Source organism: Oncorhynchus mykiss, chromosome 9, assembly GCF_057628025.1.
Source record: "Oncorhynchus mykiss isolate SJ-2025 chromosome 9, ASM5762802v1, whole genome shotgun sequence".
NCBI classification, from domain to species: Eukaryota; Metazoa; Chordata; class Actinopteri; order Salmoniformes; family Salmonidae; genus Oncorhynchus; species Oncorhynchus mykiss.
In genome coordinates, this window is record NC_143030.1 from 250,400 (window position 1) to 270,089 (window position 19,690).

The following is a 19,690-nucleotide window of genomic DNA, read 5'->3' on the forward strand; positions in this document are numbered from 1 at the left end:
TGTTGACTAGTTGTGTAGCCTACTATTATTATTCATAATCATACATTTCATTTGTAAAGCGCATTTCTCACACCCAATGCGTTTTTATATGGACATAATTGGACACGGGCTATCCTATTACACTGTGTTACATAGTTACCTCGCGGAAGATTAGGTTATGTGACCATAACGGTTGCTGTGGATATGTCCTGTTAGTAAATTAGCTAGTTAGAAAAGACATGGTCTATTGTACAAGAGTTACAATTAAGTTACACTCTTCATTATCACAATAGCCTACTGTTTCTTACAGACAGACATTCTCCTCCTTATCATTCTGTGTGTCTGTCTTGGGCCTACTAGGCAAGTTAGATAAGAACAAATTCTTATTTACAATGACGGCCTACACCGGATAAACCCGGACGATGCTGGGCCAATTGTGCGACGCCCTATGGGACTCCCAATCACGGCCGGTTGTGATACAGCCTGGATTCGAACCAGGGTGTTTTTTTAGTGACGCCTCTAGCACTGAAATGCAATGCCTTAGACCGATGCGCAACTCGGGAGCCCCAATAAAACAGTCTACATAATTGCATGTTTGTTGTGCAGCCAGCCAGTAGCGTAAAAACTGCATTTAGCTTAAATATCCCGGTAGACCCTTTGTGACGTGGCTCACGTTTTCCAGCAGACAGACAGACGGCTGGATTGAGACTAAATGCCCCCGAGCCGCAACACAGCGGGTTATTTCGGGAAGTTCCTGGCAGTTCGGAAGTCACTTGGCTCTCTATAAGTTACGTTCTGAACTCGCTACATTGCATTTTAATGTTTTTAATTTATTTAACCTTTATTTAACCAGGCAAGTCAGTTAAAGAATGTATTCTTATTTACAATTACGGTTTAGGAACAGTAGGGTTAACTGCCTTGTTCAATGCTCTTAATTACGAGGCTACCTGCCGCACAACAGTCCTGCCCTATCAACACTTCTGTTCAAAATTCGCTACATATTGTAGTTTCCTGCCGTGGCACTCCAATATACATACTCTGAAAAATGAAACGTAAAAAAAAAAATGGCTATTATTTATTTTTTAAATCTGTGTTCTGGGTACAGTGCATTTGAAAGTGCCAATGTTAGTCATCAGTCATAAGGAGTCAGTCAGTAGTCAGTAGTCAGTAGCCAGTCATATGTAGTCAGTCAGTAGCCAGTCAGTAGTCAGTAGCCAGTCATAAGTAGTCAGTCAGTAGTCAGTCAGTCATCAGTAGCCAGTAGTCCGTCAGTAGTCAGTCATCAGTAGTTAGTCAGTCAGTCATCAGTTATCAGTAGTCAGTTATCAGTAGTCAGTCAGTAGTAGTCAGTTGTCAGTCAGTCATCAGTAGTCAGTCATCAGTAGCCAGTAGTCCATCAGTAGTCAGTCAGTCATCAGTAGTCAGTCAGTCATCAGTAGTCATCAGTAGTCAGTCATCAGTAGACAGTCATCAGTAGACAGTAGTCAGTTGTCAGTCATCAGTAGTCAATTAGTAGTCAGTCGTCAGTAGTCAGTAGTCAGTCGTCAGTAGTCAATCGTCAGTCATCAGTAGTCAGTAGTCAATCGTCAGTAGTCAGTCATCAGTAGTCAGTCATCAGTAGTCAGTCATCAGTAGTTAATCATAAGTCGTCAGTATGCTATCAACACACTCATTGCTGGACATAAAGTGATAGTGACAGACTCCATTCGAATGGGGACTGGAAACACAAACACACTGTACACACACACACACACACACACACACACACACACACACACACACACACACACACACACACACACACACACACACCACTAGACTCCAGCGTCAGTCCTCATCAATTAGTTAGTAGTATCCCATTACCTGTGGTGGAACAAATCAGCCCGTGTGTGTGTGTGTGTGTGTGTGTGTGTGTGTGTGTGTGTGTGTGTGTGTGTAATGCTGAGAGAATGTCCTCGTGACACATCATCATCTGTTAATGAACTGACTGATATGTAAACGGCAACCTTGAGATGAGAGAGAAATGGAGGATATTGTGTATTGGACAGCAACAAAATGATTCTAATCTATTTTTTTAAAATGTGTAATATAATTTTTGTATTTAACCTGCGGCGGGCTCAGCTGTTGTAATCTAGTTATCCTGATCCTCAGTCATACCATTAACCCTACAGCCCCACTGTTAGGAGGGTTTTATTGGTGACACGTGTGTGTGTGTGTGTGTGTGTGTGTGTGTGTGTGCTGGACAGGGAGAGAATGTGTTCACTGTTAAAAGCTGTCTGATTAACAGGCCTGGGTGATGTCGTTGTGTAGAAACCATCGATCTGATCTAGACAGTAAAACATTGCCTCAGGAGGGGCGGGGGGCGGAGTGCTCTCTCTCTCTCGGTCTCTCTCTCTCTCTCTCTGTGTGGGCTGTTGTCACGATTTTATGTAAGTGACTATCATGCTATTATTAGCATCCTCTCAGAGCTGGACAGGGGGGACTGGATGGGTGTGAGTGGGGAGCTGGACAGGGGGGACTGGATGGGTGTGAGTGGGGAGCTGGACAGGGGGGGACTGGATGGGTGTGAGTGGGGAGCTGGACTGGGGGGGACTGGATGGGTGTGAGTGGGGAGCTGGACAGGGGGGACTGGATGGGTGTGAGTGGGGAGCTGGACAGGGGGGGACTGGATGGGTGTGAGTGGGGAGCTGGACAGGGGGGGACTGGATGGGTGTGAGTGGGGAGCTGGACAGGGGGGGACTGGATGGGTGTGAGTGGGGAGCTGGACAGGGGGGGACTGGATGGGTGTGAGTGGGGAGCTGGACAGGGGGGGACTGGATGGGTGTGAGTGGGGAGCTGGACTGGGGGGGACTGGATGGGTGTGAGTGGGGAGCTGGACTGGGGGGGACTGGATGGGTGTGAGTGGGGAGCTGGACAGGGGGGGACTGGATGGGTGTGAGTGGGGAGCTGGACAGGGGGGGACTGGATGGGTGTGAGTGGGGAGCTGGACAGGGGGGGACTGGATGGGTGTGAGTGGGGAGCTGTCTTAGGTGAACCAACGAGAATGTCAAAGGGCTTTATTGGCATGGGAACAGGTTCACATGGCCAAGTGAAGAAACCCAACAACAAACACCAAAACAATCAGACATGAACTGGAAACATTACACACAAGTGTGTGTCTCTCTCTCTCTCTCAATTTCAGCTTAAAGGCTTTATTGCTATGGGAAACATGTGTCAACATTGCCAAAGCAAGTGAAATAAACAATAAACAAAATTGAAGTAAACAATACATTAACAGTAAACATTACACTCACAGAAGTTGAAAAAGAATAAAGACATTACAAATGTCATTATGTCTGTATGTGTCGCACATCTCCCTAGTGAAATAAAGGGAAATCAGTAAGGATGTGCAAATAGTTAAAGTACAAAAGGGAAAATAAATGAACATAAATATGGGTTGTATTTACAATGGTGTTTGTTCTTCACTGGTTGACCTTTTCTCGTGGCAACAGGTCACAGATCTTGCTGCTGTGATGTCACACTGTGGTATTTCACCCAGTAGATATGGGAGTTTATCAAGGTTGGAATTATTTGTGTATCTGTGTAATCTGAGGGAAATATGTGTCTCTAATATGGTCATACATTGGGCAGGAGGTTAGGAAGTGCAGCTCAGTTTCCACCTCATTTTGTGGGCAGTGAGCACATAGCCTGTCTTCTCTTGAGAGCCATGTCTGCCTACGGCGGCCTTTCTCAATAGCAAGGCTATGCTCACTGAGTCTGTACATAGTCAAAGCTTTCCTTAAGTTTGGGTCAGTCACAGTGGTCAGGTATTCTGCCACTGTCTACTCTCTCAACACCACAGGCCTTTTTGGGTTGGAGGGTTTTTATTTTGTCCTGTAGCTCATTCAATGTAATTGGAGAATCCAGTGAGTTCTGGTCGTCTGTAATAGTTGAAAGTAAGATTTGTATTTGATCATGTATATGTTTTTGCAGTTTGTTCTTTGTTATAGAGACGAAGATATTGGAGAAGTGGTTTATCCACACATCTCTGTTTTGGATAGATAACTCTTCGTGTTGTTGTTTGTTTAGTGTGTTCTAATTTTCAAGGGAAGTGGTTAGAGTCTATGGATTCTTCAGTTACATTGAGCTGATTTCTGACATGCTGTTCCTTCTAATCCCGTAGTGTATTTCTGTATTGTTTGGTTGGTTGGTATGGTCCTCTATGGTCTGGGTGGGGTGGTCCTCTATGGTCTGAGTGGGGGGGTTCTCTATTGTCCTCTATGGTCTGGGTGGGGAGGTCCTCTATTGTCCTCTATGGTCTGTGTGTGGGGTCCTCTATGGTCTGGGTGGGGTGGCCCTCTATGGTCTGAGTGGGGGTCTTCTATGGTCTGCGTGGGGTGGTCCTCTATGGTCTGGCTGGGGTGGTTCTCTATGGTCTGAGTGGGGTCCTCTAGGGTCTGAGTGGGGTCCTCTATGGTCCTCTCTAGTCTGGGTGGGGTGGTCCTCTATGGTCTGGGTGGGGTGGTTCTCTATGGTCTGAGTGGGGGGGATCCTCCATGGTCCTCTATGGTCTGGGTGGGGTGGTCCTCTATGGTCTGGGTGGGGGTCCTCTATGGTCTGAGTGGGGTGATCCTCTATGGTCTGGTTGGGGGTCCTCTATGGTTCTCTATGGTCTGAGTGGGGGTCCTCTATGGTCCTCTATGGTCTGAGTGGTGGGGCCCTCTATGATCTGAGTGGGGTGGTCCTCTATGGTCTGGGTGGGGTGGTCCTCTATGGTCTGGGTGGGGTGGTCCTCTATGGTCTGAGTGGGGTCCTCTATGGTCTGAGTGGGGTCCTCTATGGTCCTCTATGGTGTGAGTGGTGGGGCCCTCTATGATCTGAGTGGGGTGGTCCTCTATGGTCTGGGTGGGGTGGTCCTCTATGGTCTGGGTGGGGTGGTCCTCTATGGTCTGGGTGGGGTGGTCCTCTATGGTCCTCTATGGTCTGGGTGGGGTGGTCCTCTATGGTCTGAGTGGGGTCCTCTATGGTCTGGGTGGGGTGGTCCTCTATGGTCTGAGTGGGGTCCTCTATGGTCTGGGTGGGGTGGTCCTCTATGGTCTGGGTGGGGTGGTCCTCTATGGTCTGGGTGGGGTGGTCTATGGTCTGGGTGGGGTGGTCCTCTATGGTCTGAGTGGGGTCCTCTATGGTCTCGGTGGGGTCCTCTATGTGTAGGGGTGGGGGGGGGGGTCTCGCTGGTCTGAGCAGGGTGTCTATTGCTCTGTTTCTCCTGTGTGAGTTGCTGGGGTTGCTGTTGAGGGTGATGTCCTTCAGGGTCCTGGCAGGGTTGTGATTGCTGCCTTGTATAGGTGGACCTGGTCATAGAGGCTGTTCAAGTCCAGGGTGGAGTGGTGGGCACTACTGCCTTGTAGAGGTGGACCTGGTCATAGAGGCTGTTCAAGTCCAGGGTGGAGTGGTGGGCACTACTGCCTTGTAGAGGTGGACTGGTCATAGAGGCTGTTCAAGTCCAGGGTGGAGTGGTGGGCACTACTGCCTTGTAGAGGTGGACCTGGTCATAGAGGCTGTTCAAGTCCAGGGTGGAGTGGTGGGCACTACTGCCTTGTAGAGGTGGACCTGGTCATAGAGGCTGTTCAAGTCCAGGGTGGAGTGGTGGACCTGGTCATAGAGGCTGTTCAAGTCCAGGGTGGAGTGGTGGGCCAGGAAAACATTTGGGTTTTGAGGCACAGTCACAGGAAATACCTGCATTTACCCGCTGTATGGTAGCAGCGTGGAAGTTTTTTCATGGTAGTAAGGTGGAGATAACCACTTGTGCGTTGGGGAAAGTAGAAGAAGCCTTTTCAATCACTCCCTTCTGTGCTGTGGCCACCCTTTCCTGCTGTGCTCTCAGGTTCTTTGTGCCTGTGTGTATTAGCATGTGGCTGGGTGAACCTAGTTGGTTCTCAGACAGAAGGTCTAGGGCGCGTTGGGTGTTTGGACACCAGAGTTTAGACAGGTCTGACTCGCTCGGGATGTGGGAGTCTTCACCAAGAGAGAGCTTCTCCTGCTGCGCTCCCACTTTAATTAGGTGAAAATCCAGCTGAAACTGTTTGTCGTTGCCCTGTACCATTACTGTTCTAGACTTGTACAGGTTGACATTGGCTGAGTCAGTCCTCGTTGTCTAACATCCCGAGTTTCCACCCCTCGTTAACAACCCCTCTCTTAACAATGGGGTAGTGTGCTAATATAGCACTGTGCCAGGGGATGGTTTGTGTGGAAGATGAGGTTACTGATGTTCCCATTTTTTAAAAATAATAGTCAGCAAAAAGTATCTCTTGATTTTCCATAAACAGTCTTCTTTTTGTACTATTTTCGTGCCTTCTCATTTTTTACATCCAGGGGGTACTTTATTGTAATGACCTCTGAACAATGGGAGGTCACTGTTCCAGCTGGCACTATACTGCCTGCTATCACTGCTCCAGCTGGCACTATACTGCCTACTATCACTGCTCCAGCTGGCACTATACTGTCTGCTATCACTGCTCCAGCTGGCACCGTACTGTCTGCTATCACTGCTCCAGCTGGGACCGTACTGTCTGCTATCACTGCTCCAGCTGGCACCACACTGTCTGCTATCACTGCTCCAGCTGGGACTGTACTGTCTGCTGTCACTGTTCCAGCTGGCACCACACTGTCTGATATCACTGTTCCAGCTGGCACCATACTGTCTGCTATCACTGCTCCAGCTGGCACTATACTGCCTACTATCACTGCTCCAGCTGGCACTATACTGCCTGCTATCACTGTTCCAGCTGGCACCATACTGTCTGCTATCACTGCTCCAGCTGGCACCCTACTGTCTGCTATCACTGCTCCAGCTGGCACCACACTGTCTGCTATCACTGCTCCAGCTGGCACCACACTGTCTGCTATCACTGCTCCAGCTGGCACCGCACTGTCTGCTATCACTGCTCCAGCTGGCACCGCACTGTCTGCTATCACTGCTCCAGCTGGCACCGCACTGTCTGCTATCACTGCTCCAGCTGGCACGGCACTGTCTGCTATCACTGCTCCAGCTGGCACCCTACTGTCTGCTATCACTGTTCCAGCTGGCACCATACTGTCTACTATCACTGCTCCAGCTGGCACCGTACTGTCTTCTATCACTGCTCCAGCTGGCACCGTACTGTCTGCTATCACTGCTCCAGCTGGCACCACACTGTCTGCTATCACTGCTCCAGCTGGCACCATACTGTCTAGTATCACTGTTCCAGCTGGCACCACACTGTCTGCTATCACTGCTCCAAGTGGCACCATACTGTCTGCTATCACTGTTCCAGCTGGCACCATACTGTCTGCTATCACTGTTCCAGCTGGCACCCTACTGTCTGCTATCACTGTTCCAGCTGGCACCACACTGTCTGCTATCACTGTTCCAGCTGGCACCGTACTGTCTGCTATCACTGCTCCAGCTGGCACCGTACTGTCTGTGTTTCTGTGGGTGTAATGTAACTTGTCTGTTTTTGTGTTTTGCAGGATTGTTTTGAAGATGCCTACGACCGGATACCCGTGTAAGTATTTTAGAGGGCTTGAGGTTCCACCCCCACACACCACTGTTCATTTAGTCACCACCCTATTGTTCCTGACGAAAACTAATGACGTTAATGAGACGCCCTGAAAAACACGAATGACGTTAAACGAGACGCCCTGAAAAACACGAATGACGTTTACGAGACGCCCTGAAAAACCCGAATGACGTTTACGAAACGAGACGCCCTGAAAAACACGAATGATGTTAACGAGACGCCCTGAAAAACACTAATGACGTTAACGAGACGCCCTGAAAAACACGAATGACGTTAACGAAACGAGACGATCTGAAAAACACGAATGACGTTAACGAGACACCCTGAAAAACACGAATGACGTTAACTAGACACCCTGAAAAACACGAATGACGTTAACTAGACACCCTGAAAAACACGAATGACGTTAACCTGTTAGAGCTCTAGGGGCGCTATTTCATTTTTGGATAAAAAACGTTCCCGTTTTAAGTGCGATATTTTGTCACGAAAAGATGCTCGACTATGCATATTCTTGACAGTTTTGGAAAGAAAACACTCTGAAGTTTCAGAATCTGCAAAGATTTTGTCTGTAAGTGCCCCAGAACTCATTCTACAGGCGAAACCAAGATGATGCATCACCCAGGAATTAGCAGAATTTCTGAAGCTCTGTTTTCCATTCTCTCCTTATATGGCTGTGATTGCGCAACGAATGAGCCTACACTTTCTGTCGTTCGCCCAAGGTCTTAGCAGCATTGTGACGTATTTGTAGGCATATCATTGGAAGATTGACCATAAGAGACTACATTTTCCAAGTGTCCGCCTGGTGTCCTGCGTCGAATTCGGTGCGCAATTGCCAGCTGCTTCTACTTTACCATTTGATTCAGGGGAGAAAGCATGTGTCCAAGAACGATGTATCAATGAAGAGATATGTGAAAAACACCTTGATGATTGATTCTAAACAACGTTTGCCATGTTTTCAGTCGATATTATGGAGTTAATTTGGAAAAAAGTTTGCGTTTTGAGGACTGAATTTATGGATTTTTTTTGGTAGCCAAATGTGATGTATAAAACGGAGCTATTTCTAATACACAAGGAATCTTTTTGGAAAAACTGAGCATCTGCTATCTAACTGAGAGTATCCTCATTGAAAACATCAGAAGTTCTTCAAAGGTAAATTATTTTATTTGAAGGCTTTTATGTTTTTGTTAATGTTGCGTGCTGGATGCTAACGCTAATGCTAACGCTAAATGCTAACGCGAAATGCTAACTCTAGCTAGCTACTTTTACACAAATGATTGTTTTCCTATGGTTGAGAAGCATATTTTGAAAATCTGAGATGACAGTGTTGTTTACAAAAGGCTAAGCTTGAGAGATGGCATATTTATTTCATTTCATTTGCGATTTTCATAAATAGTTAACGTTGTGTTATGCTAATGAGCTTGCTGATAGATTTACACAATCCTGGATACAGGGGTTTTTTCATAGCTAAACGTGACGCAGAAAACGGAGCGATTTGTCCTAAACAAATAATCTTTCAGGAAAAACTGAACATTTGCTATCTGAGAGTCTCCTCATTGAAAACATCTGAAGTTCTTCAAAGGTAAATGATTTTTTTGAATGCTTTTCTGTTTTTTTGTGTAAATGTTGCCAGCTGAATGCTAATGCTAAATGCTACGTTAGCCATCAATACTGTTACACAAATGCTTGTTTTGCAATGGTTGAGAAGCATATTTTGAAAATCTGAGATGACAGTGTTGTTAACAAAAGGCTAAGCTTGAGAGCTAGCATATTTATTTCATTTCATTTGCGATTTTCATGAATAGTTAACGTTGCGTTATGGTAATGAGCTTGAGTCTGTATTCACGATCCCGGATCCGGGATGGGGAGATCAGAAAGGTTAACTAGACACCCTGAAAAACACGAATGACGTTAACTAGACGCCCTGAAAAACACGAATGACGTTAACTAGACGCCCTGAAAAACACGAATGACGTTAACTAGACGCCCTGAAAAACACGAATGACGTTAACTAGACGCCCTGAAAAACACGAATGACGTTAACTAGACGCCCTGAAAAACACGAATGACGTTAATTAGACGCCCTGAAAAACACGAATGACGTTAACTAGACGCCCTGAAAAACACGAATGACGTTAACTAGACGCCCTGAAAAACACGAATGACGTTAACTAGACGCCCTGAAAAACACGAATGACGTTAACTAGACGCCCTGAAAAACACGAATGACGTTAACTAGACGCCCTGAAAAACACGAATGACGTTAACTAGACGCCCTGAAAAACACGAATGACGTTAACTAGACGCCCTGAAAAACACGAATGACGTTAACTAGACGCCCTGAAAAACACGAATGACGTTAACTAGACGCCCTGAAAAACACGAATGACGTTAACTAGACGCCCTGAAAAACACGAATGACGTTAACTAGACGCCCTGAAAAACACGAATGACGTTAACTAGACGCCCTGAAAAACACGAATGACGTTAACGAAACGAGACGCCCTGAAAAACACGAATGACGTTAACGAAACGAGACGCCCTGAAAAACACGAATGACGTTAACGAGAGGCCCTGAAAAACACGAATTAAGTTTTAATTTGACATGAAACTCATTTTCATCCGTTTTGTCCAATCAGAAGCATGCATGGCTTAGCAGAATATTTAATGCAATCCTCTCATTGGTCGATAACATCATTCAGTTGCGCAGGCTGGTGAGCTGAGCCGGCTCCCGGGTGCTCGCTTCAATCACTCGTCTCTGTTTTGAACTGACACTTCAGTTTTAACTCAATTAGTTTCTATCTTTGATAATCTGTTGTGTGTTACTGCAAATGACTGTCGTATCGTTGTTAATTGTCATCCTTGATGATGTAGAGCACATCACTAGGGGGCAAGACATTCAAAACAACCTTTTATAATTGTCTTCAAAAGTGCAACAGCAAACATACACTGAGTGTACAAAACATTAAGAACACCTGCTCTTTCAATGACATAGACTGACCAGGTGAGTCCAGGTGAAAGCTATTGATCCCTTATTGATGTCACCTGTTAAACCCACTTCAAATCAGTGAAGATGAAGTGGGAGGAGACATGTAGATGAAGTGGGAGGAGACATGTAGATGAAGTGGGAGGAGACATGTAGATGAAGTGGGGGAGGAGACATGTAGATGGAGTGGGAGGAGCCATGTAGATGAAGTGGGAGGAGATGGGGTTAAAGAAGGATTGAGACATGGATTGTGTATATGTGCCATTCAGAGGGTGAATGGGTAGGACACAATATTTAAATGCCTTTTAAATGGGGTGTGGTAGTAGGTACCAGGAGCACCAGTTTGTGTCAAGAACTGCAATGCTGCTGGTGTTTTTCACACGCGCAACTCAATAGTAGGAAGGTGTTCTTAATGTTTTGTACACTCAGTGTACATACAGTGGGGCAAAAAAGTATTTAGTCAGCGACCAATTGTGGAGGAGATTTCTATTTACCTTTATTTAACTGCCTCCTCTACACTCTAACCACTAGGCTACCCTACCGCTTCTACACTCTAACCACTAGGCTACCATACCGCCCCTACACTCTAACCACTAGGCTACCCTGCCGCCTCTACACTCTAACCACTAGGCTACCCTGCCGCCCCTACACTCTAACCACTAGGCTACCCTGCCGCCTCTACACTCTAACCACTAGGCTACCCTGCCGCCTCTACACTCTAACCACTAGGCTACCATACCGCCTCTACACTCTAACCACTAGGCTACCATACCGCCCCTACACTCTAACCACTAGGCTACCATACCGCCCCTACGCTCTAACCACTAGGCTACCCCGCCGCCTCTACACTCTAACCACTAGGCTACCATACCGCCCCTACACTCTAACCACTAGGCTACCATACCGCCCCTACGCTCTAACCACTAGGCTACCCCGCCGCCTCTACACTCTAACCACTAGGCTACCATACCGCCTCTACACTCTAACCACTAGGCTACCATACCGCCCCTACACTCTAACCACTAGGCTACCATACCTCCTCTACACTCTAACCACTAGGCTACCATACCTCTTCTACACTCTAACCACTAGGCTACCCTGCCGCCTCTACACTCTAACCACTAGGCTACCATACCTCTTCTACACTCTAACCACTAGGCTACCATACCTCCTCTACACTCTAACCACTAGGCTACCATACCTCTTCTACACTCTAACCACTAGGCTACCATACCTCTTCTACACTCTAACCACTAGGCTACCATACCTCTTCTACACTCTAACCACTAGGCTACCATACCTCTTCTACACTCTAACCACTAGGCTACCATACCTCTTCTACACTCTAACCACTAGGCTACCCCGCCGCCCCAATATGAAAATATAATTAAAATATGAAATGTTTGATACATTTCCTATTAAACAAAACTGTATGAATATGGCTTGAAATATATAGTATAATCAAATTATAAAATGACTAAAGATTTCATCTTCCTTTATTACTGTAAAATACATATTTGTATGTTTGGTGTTAGAGGAAAATGTGCCTATTTTCTAAAGGTCTCTTGATCAAAATGTCTGCCCCCGTCGCTGTGGACGTCACTCAGAGCTCTGGCTTCCTGGCTTCCTGGACTCATTAGGAACTCGCCTTTCATCTCAAATTAACCTTGTCCGTCTTTGACAAAACGGAAAGTGTTTTTTGTTTGTTAAAAATCTATGAATGATTTTAGATTGATTTTAAAGCCAACTATCAAAAAAGTAATCTCTGTATGTGCTATAGTGATTAAACCCCTCTCTCTTGCTGTGCTACAACGTAAGGATGACAGGCCCGTGGTTTATCAGTATATATATAAACACACTACCCCACTATACTATATATACACACTACCCCACTATAATATATACACACTACCCCACTATACTATATATACACACTACCCCCACTATAGTATATATACACACTACCCCACTATACTATACATACACACTACCCCACTATACTATATATATACACTACCCCCACTATACTATATATACACACTACCCCCACTATACTATATATACACACTACCCCCACTATACTATATATACACACTACCCCCACTATACTATATATACACACTACCCCCACTATACTATACATACACACTACCCCACTATACTATATATACACACTACCCCACTATACTATATATACACACTACCCCACTATACTATATATACACACTACCCCACTATACTATATATACACACTACCCCACTATACTATATATACACACTACCCCACTATACTATATATACACACTACCCCACTATACTATATATACACACTACCCCACTATACTATATATACACACTACCCCACTATACTATATATACACACTACCCCCACTATACTATATATACACACTACCCCACTATACTATATATATACACTACCCCCACTATACTATATATACACACTACCCCACTATACTATATATACACACTACCCCACTATACTATATATACACACTACCCCCACTATACTATATATACACACTACCCCACTATACTATATATACACACTACCCCCACTATACTATATATACACACTACCCCACTATACTATATATATATATATATATATATATACACACTACCCCACTATACTATATATATATATATATATATATATATACACACTACCCCCACTATACTATATATACACACTACCCCCACTATACTATATATATATATACACACTACCCCACTATACTATATATACACACTACCCCACTATACTATATATATATATATATACACACACTACCCCACTATACTATATATATATATATATACACACTACCCCACTATACTATATATATATACACACTACCCCACTATATTATATATACACACTACCCCACTATACTATATATACACACTAGCCCACTATACTATATATACACACTACCCCCACTATACTATATATACACACTACCCCCACTATACTATATATACACACTACCCCACTATACTATATATATATATATACACACACTACCCCACTATACTATATATATATATATACACACTACCCCACTATACTATATATATATACACACTACCCCACTATACTATATATATATACACACTACCCCACTATATTATATATACACACTACCCCACTATACTATATATACACACTACCCCACTATACTATATATACACACTACCCCCACTATACTATATATACACACTACCCCACTATACTATATATACACACTACCCCACTATACTATATATATACACTACCCCCACTATACTATATATACAAAAGTATATGGACAACTCTTCAAATGAGTGGATTTGGCTATTTCAGCCACACCTGTTGCTGACAGGTGTATAAAATCGAGCACACAGCCATGCAATCTCCATAGACAAACATCGGTAGTAGAATGACCTTCCTGAAGAGCTCAGTGACTTTCAACGTGGCACTGTCTTAGGATGCCTGTAAGTAAGTGCTGTTATCGTGAAGTGGAAACGTCTAGGAGCAACAACGGCTCTGCCACAAAGTGGTAGGCACAAAAAGCTCACAGAACGGGACCGCAGAGTCCTGAAGCGTATAAATATCGTCTGTCCTCGGTTGCAAACCTCGCTACCGAGTTCCAAACTGCCTCTGGAAGCAAGGTCAGCACAAGAACTGTTAGTCGGGAGCTTCATGAAATGGGTTTCCATGGCCGAGCAGCCGAAACAAGCCTAACATTACCATGTGCAATGCCAAGCATCGAGTGGTGCAAAGCCATTGGACTCTGGAATAGTGGAAACACGTTCTCCTGGAGTGATGAATCACATTTCACCTTCTGGCAGTCTGACAGACTAATCTGGGTTTTTGCAGATTCCAATAGAACACTACCTGCCCCAATACATAGTGCCAAATGTAAAGTTTGGTGGAGGAGGAATAATGGTCTGGGGCTGTTTTTCATGGTTCGGGCCCCTTAGTTCCAGTGAAGGGAAATCTTAGTGCTACAGCATAGAATGACATTCTAGATGATTCTGTGATTCCAGGTTTGTGGCAACAGTTTGGGGAAGGTCCTTTCTTGTTTCGGTATGACAATGCCCCCGTGCACAAAGCGAGGTCCATACAGAAATGGTTTGTTGAGATTGGTGTGGAAGAACTTGACTGGCCTGCACAGAGCCCTGACCTCAACCCCATCGAACACCTTTGGGATGAATTGGAACACCGACTGTGAGCCAGGCCTTAATCGCCCATCATCAGTGCCCGACCTCACTAATGCTCTTGTGGCTGAATGGAAGCAAGTCCCTGCAGAAATGTTCCAACATCTAGTGTAAAACCTCCCTAGAAGAGTGGAGGCTGTTATAGCAGCAAAGGGGGGAACCAACTCTATATTAATACCCATGATTTTGTAATGAGATGTTCGACGAGTGTCCACATACTTTTGATCACGTGTATTTCCATTCAGCTCCAGCTGTTACACACTCCTCTCCCATTTCTATATGTTGTTCTGTTTCCTCCCTTCTCTTTCTTTGGATGCATATTGGACGTGTGTGTGTGTGTGTGTGTGTGTGTGAGATTAGCTGTGCTCTAGCTGTAAACAACAGTCACCATCCATCACAGATGCAGCAATATCCCTCTCTCTTTTTCCATCCTCGCCCTTTCTAGTTTTTACTGCCCTCCCACCCTCTGTCTCTCTCTCCCGCTCTCTTTCTACTTGCTCTCTCCCTCTCTCTTTCTACTTGCTCTCTCTCTCTCTTCCCTCCCACCCCCTCTCTTTCTGTCTCATCTCTCTCTCCCCCCCCCCCCTCTCCCCCGGTCTCTCTCTGTTATTTTTAACTATTTGTCCTCTGAGATGGGGGATCTGCTAAGCTAGGACTGCTTGAGAGAGGGAGGGGAGAGAGGGGGAGGGGGAGAGACAGAGGGAGGGGAGAGAGATAACACTGCGTTTAGACTCCTACGTGAAGTAGAATCTCCACAGAATGAATATCAATTTTGTTGGAATGTATCAAAAGTAGTCTAATGGCATCGGGGGATGGGTGCCATTTTTACGGGCTCCTAACCAACTATGCTATTTATTTATTTTTCACGTTGTTTGTAACTTATTTTGTACATAATGTTGCTGTTACCGTCTCTTATGACCGAAAATAACTTCTGGACTTCTGAACAGCGAACTGGAACAAGGTTATTTTCTTGAATGAGTCGGATGCAAAGGCCCAAATCCCCATAATTTGCATGAAGAAAATACGAAAAAAAAGAGGGGCGGAGGTCGGGGTGCCTTGTGAGAATTCGTTGGCGTAAACCTCCACTATCATCCGTATTATTGGCCAGCTAATCACTGGAAAACAAAATGGATGATCTACGATTAACACGTATATCCTCCCAACGGGACATTAAAAACTGTAATGTCTTATTTTTCATCGAGTCGTGGCTGAACGACGACACGGATAATAGCTGGCTGGGTTTTTCGTGCATCGGCAGGACAGAGCAGCTACGTCTGGTAAGACGAGGGGCGGTGGTGTGTGTGTCTCTTAACAGCTGGTGCGCGATGTCTAATATTAAAGAATTATCGAGGTATTGCTCGCCTGAGGTAGAGTACCTTATGATAAGCTGTAGACCACACTATCTACTAAGAGAGTTTTCATCTGTATTATTCATAGCCATCTATTTACCACCACAGACCGATGCTGGCACTAAGACCACACTCGACGAGCTGTATAAGGCAATAAGCAAAGAAGAAATGCTCATCCAGAAGCAGCGCTCCTAGTGGCCGGGGACTTTAATGCAGGGAAACTTCAATCCGTTTGATCTCTCCAGTATGTCACATGTTAAATGTGCAACCAGAGGGGGAAAAAAACTCTAGACTCCACACACAGAGACTTATATAAAGCTCTCCCTTGTCCATTTGACAAATCTGACCATAATTCTATCCTCATGATTCCTGCTTACAAGCAAAAAACTAAAGTAGGAAGCACCAGCGACTTGCTCAATACAGAAGTGGTCAGATGACGCGGATGCCAAAGCTACAGGACTGTTTTACTCAGTCTGGAATATGTTCCAGGGTTAATTTAATTTATAAATACAAATTTAACCTTTATTTAACTAGGCAAGTCGGTTAAGAACAAATTCTTATTTACAATGACAGCCTACCCCAGCCACACCTGGGCCAATTGGGCACCGCCCTATGGGACTCCCAATCATGGCCAGATGTGATGCAGCCTGGATTTGAAACCAGGTACAGTGACACCTCTTGCACTGAGATGCAGTGTCTTAGACCACTGCGACACTCGGAAGCCCAATGGCTTTAAGGACTACAATGGGGAAATGCAAATTAATTACTTAAAAATCATAGAATGCGATTTCTGGATTTTTGTTTTAGATTCCGTTCTCACAGTTGAAGTGTACCTATGATAACAATTACAGACCTCTACATGCTTTGTAAGTAGGAAAACCTGCAAAATCAGCAGTGTATCAAATACTTGTTCTCCTCACTGTAAATCACCTCAGTCACCGGCTTCACCAATAAGTGCATCGACGATGTCGTCCCCACAGTGACCGTATATATCCCCACCAGAAGCCATGGATTACAGGCAACATTCACATCGAGCTAAAGGCTAGAGCTGCCGGTGTCAAGGCACGGGGACACTAATCCTTTTTATGCTTGCTTCGAGGCAAGCAACACTGAACACTCTCTCTCCTCTCTCTCTGTCTCTCCCTCTCCCCCCCCCCCCCCAGGGCTGGTAAAATGGATTTGAAGACTTCCATAGAAGAGTGTTCTATGGCTCTGAACCTGGTCCTGAACAACAAATTCTCAGAGGCCCTGGACCTCCTCAAACCATGGTACTAACACGTGTCTGTTTGTTGACCTCTGGGATGTTTAACGTATGGACTCTGTGTGTTTTTTGTCATGCTTGGAGACTAAGTTTGATTGGTTGATTCCAGGTGGAAGGACAGTATGTATCACGCTCTGGGCTACAGTTCTATCCTGGTGATGCAGGCTGCCATGACGTTTGAACACAGAGACATACAGACAGCCATGGCCGTCATCAAAGAGGCCTTAACAACCTGCCAGAGGTACACACACACACACACACACACAAACACACACACACACACACACACACAGAGACACACACACAGAGACACACACACACACATATAAACTCTCTCTCATGTATCTCCTTTTACTGTTTGTAGGTTCAGGAAGAGAAACTCTGTGGTGGAGTCTATCTCCAGTCTGGTGACCAAACAGTCTAATGACCACCTCAGAGAAGGTGAGTGTTGAACTGACCACCTCAGGCTAGTGTTGAACTGACCACCTCAGACTAGTGTTGAACTGACCACCTCAGACTAGTGTTGAACTGACCACCTCAGACTAGACTAGTGTTGAACTGACCACCTCAGACTAGTGTTGAACTGACTACCTCAGACTAGTGTTGAACTGACCACCTCAGACTAGTGTTGAACTGACCACCTCAGACTAGTGTTGAACTGACCACCTCAGACTAGTGTTGAACTGACCACCTCAGACTAGTGTTGAACTGACCACCTCAGACTAGTGTTGAACTGACCACCTCAGACTAGACTAGTGTTGAACTGACCACCTCAGACTAGTGTTGAACTGACCACCTCAGACTAGTGTTGAACTGACTACCTCAGACTAGTGTTGAACTGACCACCTCAGACTAGACTAGTGTTGAACTGACCACCTCAGACTAGACTAGTGTTGAACTGACCACCTCAGACTAGTGTTGAACTGACCACCTCAGACTAGTGTTGAACTGACCACCTCAGACTAGTGTTGAACTGTCCACCTCAGACTAGTGTTGAACTGACCACCTCAGACTAGACTAGTGTTGAACTGACCACCTCAGACTAGACTAGTGTTGAACTGACCACCTCAGACTAGTGTTGAACTGACCACCTCAGACTAGTGTTGAACTGACCACCTCAGACTAGTGTTGAACTGACCACCTCAGACTAGTGTTGAACTGACCACCTCAGACTAGTGTTGAACTGACCACCTCAGACTAGTGTTGAACTGACCACCTCAGACTAGTGTTGAACTGACCACCTCAGACTAGTGTTGAACTGACCACCTCAGACTAGTGTTGAACTGACCACCTCAGACTAGACTAGTGTTGAACTGACCACCTCAGACTAGTGTTGAACTGACCACCTCAGACTAGACTAGTGTTGAACTGACCACCTCAGACTAGTGTTGAACTGACCACCTCAGACTAGTGTTGAACTGACCACCTCAGACTAGTGTTGTCTCTGTTGAACTGACCACCTCAGACTAGTGTTGAACTGAGTACCTCAGACTAGTGTTGAACTGACCACCTCAGACTAGTGTTGAACTGACCACCTCAGACTAGACTAGTGTTGAACTGACCACCTCAGACTAGACTAGTGTTGAACTGACCACCTCAGACTAGACTAGTGTTGAACTGACCACCTCAGACTAGTGTTGAACTGACCACCTCAGACTAGTGTTGAACTGACCACCTCAGACTAGACTAGTGTTGTCTCCGTTGAACTGTCCACCTCAGACTAGTGTTGAACTGACCACCTCAGACTAGTGTTGAACTGACCACCTCCGACTAGACTAGTGTTGAACTGACCACCTCAGACTAGACTAGTGTTGAACTGACCACCTCAGACTAGTGTTGAACTGACCACCTCAGACTAGTGTTGAACTGACCACCTCAGACTAGACTAGTGTTGAACTGACCACCTCAGACTAGTGTTGAACTGACCACCTCAGACTAGTGTTGAACTGACCACCTCAGACTAGACTAGTGTTGTCTCCGTTGAACTGTCCACCTCAGACTAGTGTTGAACTGACCACCTCAGACTAGTGTTGAACTGACCACCTCAGACTAGACTAGTGTTGAACAGACCACCTCAGACTAGTGTTGAACTGACCACCTCAGACTAGACTAGTGTTGAACTGACCACCTCAGACTAGACTAGTGTTGAACTGACCACCTCAGACTAGACTAGTGTTGAACTGTCCACCTCAGACTAGTGTTGAACTGACCACCTCAGACTAGTGTTGAACTGACCACCTCAGACTAGACTAGTGTTGAACTGACCACCTCAGACTAGTGTTGAACTGACCACCTCAGACTAGTGTTGAACTGACCACCTCAGACTAGTGTTGAACTGACCACCTCAGACTAGACTAGT

General features: G+C 45.4%; 1 protein-coding gene across 2 annotated transcripts in view; it reads left to right on the top strand.

The window, feature by feature from the left end:
• LOC110531318 (tetratricopeptide repeat protein 39B) overlaps positions 1-19,690 on the top strand; it is a 48,412-nt gene that overhangs the window by 1,235 nt on the left and 27,487 nt on the right. For both annotated transcript variants that reach the window (XR_016483498.1, XM_090185701.1), the window contains exons 2-5: positions 7,468-7,502; positions 17,234-17,338; positions 17,441-17,572; positions 17,696-17,772. Coding sequence is in view for 1 of the 2 variants with exons in the window: in XM_090185701.1 (XP_090041827.1) it covers positions 7,468-7,502; positions 17,234-17,338; positions 17,441-17,572; positions 17,696-17,772 (349 nt within the window). In the remaining variant the exon portion in view is untranslated. The remainder of the gene's footprint in view (positions 1-7,467; positions 7,503-17,233; positions 17,339-17,440; positions 17,573-17,695; positions 17,773-19,690) is intronic.